Raw genomic sequence first — 10,000 nt, 5'->3', positions numbered from 1 at the left:
AGTGTGAGCAGAGTATTTTCTCATTAGAGGAGCACGATTCACAAAATCTCAGGATTAGATTCAAAATCGATTCTCGTGTCGCCCACTTTTCTCAACTCTCTGCTGTCGCTGCTGCTCGTCTCTTTGCCTCTTTGCCTCTTTGCAGCTCTGACACCGCTGCCAAGTGACGCCCTGCTGCTGCTGCTTGTGTGAATGACCTGCTACACACACACACACACACACACACACACACACACACACACACACCTGCTGTTTGAACACCTTGTAGAAGCCTCAGGTTCTGGAGAGTGAAACTTGTTGTGAGTCGTGATGCGTTCACGTCTTTAACTTTATTATTCCTCCACGCCGTCGACAGTCAGAGGAGCCATATTGTTTTATCTCCAGAACACCTCGACAGAACTTCTTCAAATTTGGCACAAACATTCACTTGGAACCAAAGATGATGGTTAGATTTTGGTGATCAACACACACACACACACACACACACACACACACACACACACACACACACACACACACACACAGGCAGGTCGTTGTAGTTGGGCTCCATGTCTGTTGGTGTTGAGTCTTCAGGATGTGACACGGCTGCACATTTATCCAGTTATGTCCTGAATGGGTTTAATAATGGACGGACAGAGCGGCGCTGAACCTGCGGCTTCAGATTGTGGAGGTTGGTCGTTTCCGAAACGCTGCGTCGAAAAAAATCAATGAGCGCTTTGTCGGAGACGGAGAAGAAGAAGGAGCGGTGTTCAGCTCGCAGCGACGCGGAGATTCATCACACCTCAGAGTTTCTCATGTAATTCACTGTCACCGTCGCTCTTCTTCTCTGTCTTCATTAGTGGCTCTGTTCTCTCACGGGCTTTTTGCTGGTAAATGAAATGGTACATTTTGGCTCCTGCAGTTTGTGTTGTAGCTTCTCTACAGACGTGTGAAACCTGATCTCTGGTAAAAGCAGGTCTGAGATCAGTTCAATCAGCCTCAGATTATTCATTGAAACACAAGGAGAACCTGAAGGAACCTCCTGATGACTTCAAGCTATTTCACTAATCTTTCTCACGTCTGCTTGTAGAGCTGCAGCCGCTACTCCCTCCCTTCACTGACAGGAAATTAAACTAGAATTAATTGAACTAATAATTGAATATTTTGATAATCTGCTTTTGCTTTTCTTTGTCAATAAGATTCTTTTACTTTGAAACGTTTTCTGTGTTTAACACAAATATTTTATACATAAACATTTTAATGATTCAGTCTGTGGATCATGTTCTACTGACTTTTCATTTTACAGTCAGTCAGTCAGTCAGTCAGTGATCAGTCAGTCAGTCAGTCAGTCATCAGTCATTGATCAGTCAGTCAGTCAGTCAGTCATCAGTCATTGATCAGTCAGTCAGTCAGTCATTGATCAGTCAGTCAGTCAGTCATTGATCAGTCAGTCAGTCAGTCAGTCAGTCAGCGATCAGTCAGTCAGTCAGTCAGTGATCAGTCAGTCAGCGATCAGTCAGTCAGTCAGTCAGTCAGTCATCAGTCATTGATCAGTCAGTCAGTCAGTCATCAGTCATTGATCAGTCAGTCAGTCAGTCATTGATCAGTCAGTCAGTCATCAGTCAGTCAGTCATCAGTCATTGATCAGCGATCAGTCAGTCATTGATCAGTCAGTCAGTCAGTCATTGATCAGTCAGTCAGTGATCAGTCAGTCAGTCAGTCAGTCAGTCAGTCATTCATTGATCAGTCAGTCAGCGATCAGTCAGTCAGTCAGTCATTGATCAGTCAGTGATCAGTCAGTCAGTCAGTCAGTCAGCGATCAGTCAGTCAGTGTGACCTCACAGAACATGTGATGCCTCTGTAGCGTCCTGAAGGTGTTTCCTTACGTCTGGTACGAACCCAGAGAAACTTTATTTGATCTGATGAAACCGACTGATTGACATTGTAGCGTAAAACAGAAAATACATTAGTAGAGATTAAGCCAGACAGTTTACCTCATGTAAGAATGGATAATTATAAATAAAGTTTTCCTCCTGTGGGGGGGTGGGGGGGGTTTAAAGTAACATACCTTATGGGCTCATGTATCATTAGATTGTGTGACTTTAGTTAGAGAGAAAACAGCGTTGCAGCTGCAGCGAACTGAACTGACTGACTGGACTTCATCAGAAACATCTTATCACAGAGGGAAGAAACACCTCGCACAGACAACCAAAGAAGACTGATATTGATTAGAGTGATGTTGCATTCAGTGTGTGTGTGTGTGTGTGTGTGTGTGTGTGTGTGTGTGTGTGTGAGAGATCAGCCTCACTAAGGTGAACAGAGATAACATGAGGACACGATGAGTTACAAAGAGACGGAGGGAAAGAAGAGAGGAGGCGGCATCAATAAGTGATGGGGGCGCTGAAAGGGTGGTGTGTGTCTGTAGGGTTATCTACAGGGAGACTGTCCTTTAAACACACACACACACACACACACACACACACACACACACACACACACACACAGGAAGAGGATGAGGGAGGGGGGAGAGAAGCTCTTAGCCTTTACTGAGGCGCTTCGCCTGTCAGCACATATCTGCCTCAACGCATGAGGAGCTGAGAGCGAGAGAGAGAGAGAGAGAGAGGGAGGGAAGAAATGCTTGAGCGGAAGAAAAGACCAACTCAAGAAGGTGTGAGAGGATAAGTGAGCTACAGTTAATGAGAGAGAGAGAGAGAGAGAGAGAAGGAAAGAGGGAGGGGGCTTCTGATCCTTCCTCTTCCTTAAAGACGGAGCCGATCTCTCCCTCCTCTCAGAGGCTCCGCAGGCTGAAGGACGAACACACTGGAAACATTTATCTCTCTTTTCCTTTTTTCTATACTCTCTCACTTTCTGAGCTGAAGTATCTCTTCCTCCCTCCCTCCCTCCAGGTGATCACTCCGTTCCGTAGACTCATCCTCTGTGCTGAGAACAGGAAAGAGATGGAGGACTGGATCAGTTCACTGAAGTCCGTCCAGTCCAGAGAGCACTACGAGGTAAGAGCCCCTCTCTGATCAACACAGGTGTGTGTGTGTGTGTGTGTGTGTGTGTGTGTGTGTGTGTGTGTGTGTGTGTGTGTGTGCGCAGAGATAAAGAGGAGGAAGACAGAGATGGGCTCAGCGCTGCAGGAACAATGGAGCTGCTTTGAGGCGTCTCCTCCTCTGGAGATTTTACTCTGTAATTTTTCCGTCAGTGTTTCTGGTTTTAACAAAATAAAAGTCCTGGTGTTGAAGTGCAGTGGGAGTGAGAGCTGTGGGGAGTTGTTGATGCAGCGGTGAATGTACACAGGCGCTCATGGATGCACATGTACAGTGACGGGTACACAACTGTACAGTACAGTCGGTATCAAACACACATACACACACACACACACACACACACACACACACTGACCGTCACAAAGCACATGTCTGATTCTACAACAGCCCGTTTCTTTACTCTGTGACACTGAGTCTGTTTTAACGTCCTCGTTATCTCACTGTGTGTTTAGGAATCAAACCAACGGCACAACGTCAACATACAAACCACTGTGACATTTTTATCACAGAACCTCCTGTAACAGTTTGCGGAGTGTGTGTGTCTGTGTGTGTGTGTGTTGACAGTGACGGGTTGTGGCGAGCTCTGGGAGGAAGCAGTGCTGCATTTTAATGGCTTTGATTTGGGAGGGAAATCTTATATAAGACCCCATCCCTCACCCCATTATTGCACTGCAATGCAGCAGCACCCCCAGAGCTCACACGCCACAGAGTACACACACGTGTGTGCGAGCACACGTACATGCACACACGCGCACACGCCCCTCACCAAGACGCCGACACAACGGCGGTTAATTAGCGTCCTCTCTGATGTAGCAGTGAGTGTGAGCACCTGTTACAAGTCGACTTATGAAACTGTGCCGACGCTGCGCCAGATGCAACAGCCACTCTCACTCCTACAGTGCACCACGCCTCCACAGTGCGCTCGCTCCGTACACTAATATATATAGAAGCCAGTTTTACCTGACCAGGAGTCACTTCAGACAGTCAGGGAGTTCCTGTGGAGCCCTTCTTTTCTCTTCCATCAGAAGATATAAAAACCATCTCAGTGTAGTTTCACATCTCCTCTCTCAGGCTTCTCTCTGGAGCTCTAGTAACAACAGGTCAGTGAGCCAATCAGAAGAGAGGAGGCTCTGAGCCACTCACACTGGATGCGTGGCGTCTGCGTCACGGCAGCTGAACGTCTTGCTTTTGATTTCGGCGTCCATGTTAACGGGATAGCCTTGCAGCTTCGTCACGTGTAGAGATTCAGTCTCTTGTCTGTTTTTCACGTGACACGTCTCCCAGCAGAAACACAGAAAAGACCTGATGATGTCATAGTGACATCACACCAGCAACGTCACCTTCTATGTATAGGCTGAATCTGAATATGACACAGACATGAAAAATTATAAATATATTTTTTAACCATTGTAGCAGCTGCATGTGAAGAAAAAAATATATGAGAAATTAATTTATAATGAAAAGAAATCCAACATTCAGTAACTGTAAACTCTGTCTGACTGTTTTCTGACTGATCCAATAAAAATAAAGCAGATTTCAGGTAAAAACACTCAGAGAAACCAAATCCTGCAAGGTTTGGATGGTGGGTCCAGGTGGGCGGGGCTTGGTGACTGCTTTGTTGTGACATCACAAAGTTCCAGAAGTCCTGACGGCTGGTTTTAAGGCTCAGTTTCTGAATACAGGCTGTGTGCATTTCTCTGTGGACTGAGGCTTTGATACTTTCACAGTATTAATATAGAAGCTAGAGCTGATCTATAATCACACTACACATGGACACACACCTTTCATACGGGAAAGTGAATTATTTTTATTAAGTAAAAATAACACACAAGGAATGAATGGAGTGAATGTGAAAAGATGTTGATGTGTCTCTGCTGCAGGAAAATGTTGAAATGATGCATTTATCTTTTATATTTGAAAATGTTCTACTTTCTTATGAAGAAAACAACCAGTAACAGTAACGTGCAGTGATATGTAATGAAAGCTACAGTAGACATGATATATCCGTATATGTTGTTATCATGATATGTGCTGCCAACCCTGTTTTAACCTCTCCTTTGCCAGACGGCTCAGTTTAATGTGGAACATTTCTCAGGGATGCACAACTGGTACGCCTGCTCCCACGCACGGCCCACCTTTTGCAACGTCTGTAAAGATAGCTTGTCTGGGGTCACGTCTCATGGCCTCTCTTGTGAAGGTACGTAACACACACACACACACACACACACCCCAAACACAACACGACACGTTTACTGTCTAACACACGTGTTTTCTCATGTAACGGCCTTTAATCCACGGTGTTGCTGCGTCTCACCACTGATGGATTCTCACTCTGTCGCAGCTCTATAGGATCTTTTTTTGAAGGTGTTTATGACTATGTTGAGTAAGTGGATCGTGAGTGGTTGCAGTGAGAAAGTTCTTTGTCCGGACGGCTGTCCAAGTGGAGCAGGCTGGGTACGCCGGAGCCAGCGTGAGTCTAGTTTTGTTTCAGCGCGGCACCAATCAAGCCGTTAGCTTCAAGTAGAGCGAGTGAGAAGAGCTGGTGGCGAACCGCCATTTAACGCCGCACAGGCACGGGCATGATGGACGTGTGTTAGCTAGACCGTTTGGATTTTATTTTAGTGTTTCTTCTTGCTGTGAGTGACGCCACATCTCCTCACCTCGCCCGTGAGGGAGCAGTGAAGTCGGGGTGTTAAGGCGAAAAGGGGGTTGATGCTATTTTTTGCTTTCTTTGAGTTGGAGTGTCAGTGACAGGCAGAAGACCTTAATGAGCACCATCTGCATATCCTCTCCTTCTAATTTTGCTAATGTTTCGCCCGGGAGAGAGTGTGTGTGTGTGTGTGTGTGTGTGTGTGTGTGTGTGTGTGTGTGTGTGTGTGTGTGTGTGTGTGAGTGAAGGCAGTGAGAGCCTCTCCACTCAGTGCTCATTACCCTCCACAATGAGACCCTCTCATATCCAGAGCAGGAGTCTAAACAAAGAGACTCACACCCTCTTTACACCAATGATCAGGTGTGATGCAGCCGGTTGGATTTACCACATCGTGTTGTCAGGTTATAGGATTGCAGGTTAAATCAAGACACACAGAATTTTTCAGGCTTATTCAGAAGACTGATCTGCATGAATTAGTGCGGTGAGTGAGCTGTTAGCCGCCGTGCTAACGAAAACAGACGTGTGACGTCTCATCCTCAGGTTGTGGCTCCTGTCGGTGTCGGAGCCTCGGTGTGAGACGCTTCCATCCGTGATTGTTGTTTTTAAAACCTCTGTCAGAGCTGCAGCTTCGCTCTCAGAGGAAGCTTTGTGCTGGACAGGTGACAGGTGTGTCGTCAGTGTCTCTGAATGACGTCACAGCAGGAAAAGGGCGGTGTTGTGTTTACATGAATGCTGATCGAAGCTGGAGCCCATACAAAGTTTCCCTCCAGGTAAAGCTCACAGACCGGCCCCAAACCCTCGTCCCACACAGCAACAGTGTCAGTAACAAATACTGAGAAAGATAAATGATACATAATAATATGATACGTACAGTTCGAGATTTCCAAAAATGTACAAAATAGCAGAGTATGAAGTTTTCCACTGTCCTGAGAGAACCTGTAACAGGAAGACGCAGCTGAGATCGCAGCTTCATCAAAACATGGGGTCAACGTTAGGGAGGCCGCGACACGTCAACACAGCTGTTGTGTTTCATATAGATCTATAGATCCACGGTGAGCACAGGAGTCTCTCAGTACAATCCAATAGGAGCAGAGTGATGCCAAGAGTGTGTGAGGAGGGAGGAGGGAGGGAGGGAGGAGGGGTGAGAGTGTCTCTATTAAACGTCGAGAGCAGCCAGCCAAACAGTTTCACAGCAATCAACACGGCTTAAATTTCCCTTCGATTTCCTGAGCAGGACGCTCGGCAGGGATTGATTCACGCTACCTAGCCCCACACACACACACACACACACACACACACACACACACACACACACACACACACACACAATGTTCTCCTCCAGTCTGGTCTGGTCTAGCCTGGCCATCAACAGACAGTGGTATCATGTCCTCTGGATTCTCTTAATGTTCTGCTAATGCTCTCTAACAGCATTTAGTGGGAGACGAGATTGAAACATCGATTGTTGCTCCCGGATATGACTTTGACTTGATTTGTATATCTTGTGTAGATTGCCTCATGACAACAGTGTGTGTGTGTGTGTGTGTGTGTGTGTGTGTGTGTGTGTGGTGTGTGGGTAAGGGTGGGGTGGCTAAGAAGCAAAGTTCCCCAGAGTGCAGACATTATTCATGAGTTCACTAAGTGGCTCGTCTGTAATGGAGGACGAGGCGGGGGCGTCTCCTGATACATCTTCATCAGAAACACTCACATTTAAATTCCTCATTCACCGTCACCTGCAGTAAACACATTAAAGCCCAACGCGTGACGAGCTTCACGTGCACAGACTGAAGCCTGAGGGATTTATATAAGACCACCATCATCTTACTGTTCTTCACTTTAAAGGAAAAGTTCAACGTTTTAGGAAGAATGTTTATTAGTGGACAAGAGTCAGATGAGAGGATCGACAGCACCATGAAGCTGGAGCTAGGTTAGCTTAGCTTAGCATAAAGAGTGGAAGCAGAGGGAAACTGCTAGCCTGGCTCATAACAGCAACTTTAACTCTCACTAATGTTTTTTTATTCCTCCGGCGACAGTCAGAGCGGCGGCCATTCTTGTTTCAGGCCGTCCGTCTCACATGATGTCTCAGTGACGCCCTGTCTGATGCTCAGTGTTTCTGTTGATCCACACACACACACACACACACACACACACACACACACACTGTACGTGGTGTGACGTCACGTGCACAGACGCAGTGTCTGTTAGAAACCGGGGCTGAGCTCTGCGTGAAACGCCGCTCGCCTTCATGTCGGTCTGTCAGTACAGGGAGGAAGGAAAAACACACAGCATCATCATCATCATCATCATCACCATCACGTGGTCGGCTCTGTCCTCAGCTGCTGACGTGCTAATGATCACCTGACGCAGGTATTCAGCTTCACACAGAGCTGTGTAGACGTGTCAGTGCAGCAGGTTATTCTGGACGTGGAGCTGGACCCGTCTGGTTCCTGTGTGGTCCAGTTCCAGGGTTCAGGTCTGTGTTAGTCTTCCTGTTGCTGTGGTGTGGAGCAAAGTCCTCGTCCGTCAGACACGTATATGCAGCACAGGATCAGGGAAGTTAGTAATTACGCCCACTGACATCTGATTAGGGCTGGATTCATTAAAGCTCTGTACTTACAGGGGCGTGTCCGTCCCTGAATCATCCGTCAGTGTCAGGATCTGTGAAATTCTGCATTTTACATTCATTTTATGTAGAATTAGCTTTTTAAACTGACGTGTGACACGTCTGTGCATTGACCGCAGGTCACAGCCCTGTTCAGCTCTGATTTACAGAGAAGCTGCTGAGGTTTACAGGTGGAGAACGTCAGACTGACGGAGGTGTGTGCTGAACGCTTGTGTTTTTCAGTGTGTAAATTCAAAGCCCACAAACGCTGTGCCGTCAGAGCCACCAACAACTGTAAGTGGACCACCCTGGCCTCCATAGGGAAGGACATCATTGAGGATGAGGACGGGGTAAGTTTCACGTCAACAGTCTTTCCTTTATGACAGATCTTCAGGAACTGTGGAGGAACTCTTGCTTTCTGACATTTGATGGTTGATTTTCTGGGGGAATACTGAAGTGTTTTCATTGTGTTGTGGTAAATTTGCTAATTTTAAAGAGTGAATATTGATGCAGAGCTTCAGCTTCCAGCCACTAAATCCTTTTCACGTACAGTTCATGGACTCATCGCTCTGAGAGAGAAGAGAGACTGTGTGTTTGAACTGTGTGTGTGTGTGTGTGTGTGTGTGTGTGTGTGTGTGGAACCTACAGATTGCGATGCCTCACCAGTGGTTGGAAGGCAACCTGCCCGTCAGTGCCAAGTGTGCCGTGTGTGATAAGACGTGTGGCAGCGTGCTCAGACTGCAGGACTGGCGCTGCCTCTGGTGTAAAGCTATGGTGAGGCTTCTGCCACTGAAACATGAAGTTTAAAATGTTTGAACAGAATCTGAAGAAACTTTAAAGAGGATTAAAATCATCACACAGAAGCTGGTGGAACGTCTCCTGGTGCAGATCACTTCCTGTCCCTCCATCAGTTTTCTATTAGAGACTTACAGCCTGTACACAAATATAATATATTGAATCTCCATATATAAAATATATGTACATGTAAAATATGAAAGTCCATCATAGATATTTTTAATATATGTACATATACAAACTACTGAGTATTTCATATATATTATAAACTTATATCTTCATAGATCCAGAGGATGTCTGTATGTCTGTAATGATGATAACAATAATAATAATAATAATAAACTTTATTTCACCTTTCATACAAGAAACGCAGCACAAAGTGCTTCACATGAATAAAAGACATGAGTGTAAAATGAGAGGAAATAAAGAATAGAATAATAAATCATGTGAGAAGAGGTTTAGAATAAGTGCAGAGCAACGTGCAGAACGTCAGAGTGAGTTCAAGTTAAAGATAAGTGAGTTTCAGTGAGCTGCTGATGTCTACAGATGCTGCGCTCCACAGCTTTGGGCTTTAACCTTATAGACATACAGTATATGGTGACATCACGCCTGATGTATGGTGACATCACGCCTGATATATGGTGACATCACGCCTGATGTATGGTGACATCACGCCTGATATATGGTGACATCACGCCTGATATATGGTGACATCACACCTGATATATGGTGACATCACACCTGATATATGGTGACATCACGCCTGATGTAGAGACACATATGGTCATATATCACATTTCTTTCTGTCTCACATATTTCAAGACCTAATCAGTTATTTTACAGTGTTTCTGTCTGTATTTCCCAGTGTGTAAGTGTGTGTGTAAGTGTGTGTGTAAGTGTGTGTAAGTGTGTGTAAGTGTGTGT

The 10,000-nt window shown here is 45.8% G+C and overlaps 1 protein-coding gene across 1 annotated transcript in view; it reads left to right on the top strand.

Annotated features, from left to right (window-relative positions):
* dgkh (diacylglycerol kinase, eta) overlaps positions 1 to 10,000 on the top strand; it is a 56,648-nt gene that overhangs the window by 24,322 nt on the left and 22,326 nt on the right. Inside the window, exons 6-9 of the mRNA XM_087170225.1 lie at positions 2,886 to 2,990; positions 5,097 to 5,229; positions 8,525 to 8,631; positions 8,930 to 9,082. Of these exons, the coding sequence (XP_087026351.1) occupies positions 2,886 to 2,990; positions 5,097 to 5,229; positions 8,525 to 8,631; positions 8,930 to 9,082 (498 nt within the window). The remainder of the gene's footprint in view (positions 1 to 2,885; positions 2,991 to 5,096; positions 5,230 to 8,524; positions 8,632 to 8,929; positions 9,083 to 10,000) is intronic.

The sequence above is a fragment of the Seriola lalandi genome, unplaced genomic scaffold, assembly GCF_002814215.2.
Source record: "Seriola lalandi dorsalis isolate HSWRI2012SDOR001 ecotype SW California unplaced genomic scaffold, Sedor1 jcf7180002054936, whole genome shotgun sequence".
Taxonomy (NCBI): Eukaryota; Metazoa; Chordata; class Actinopteri; order Carangiformes; family Carangidae; genus Seriola; species Seriola lalandi.
Note: the sequence above shows the minus strand (reverse complement) of the source record. Positions and strands in the feature narration are given on the sequence as shown.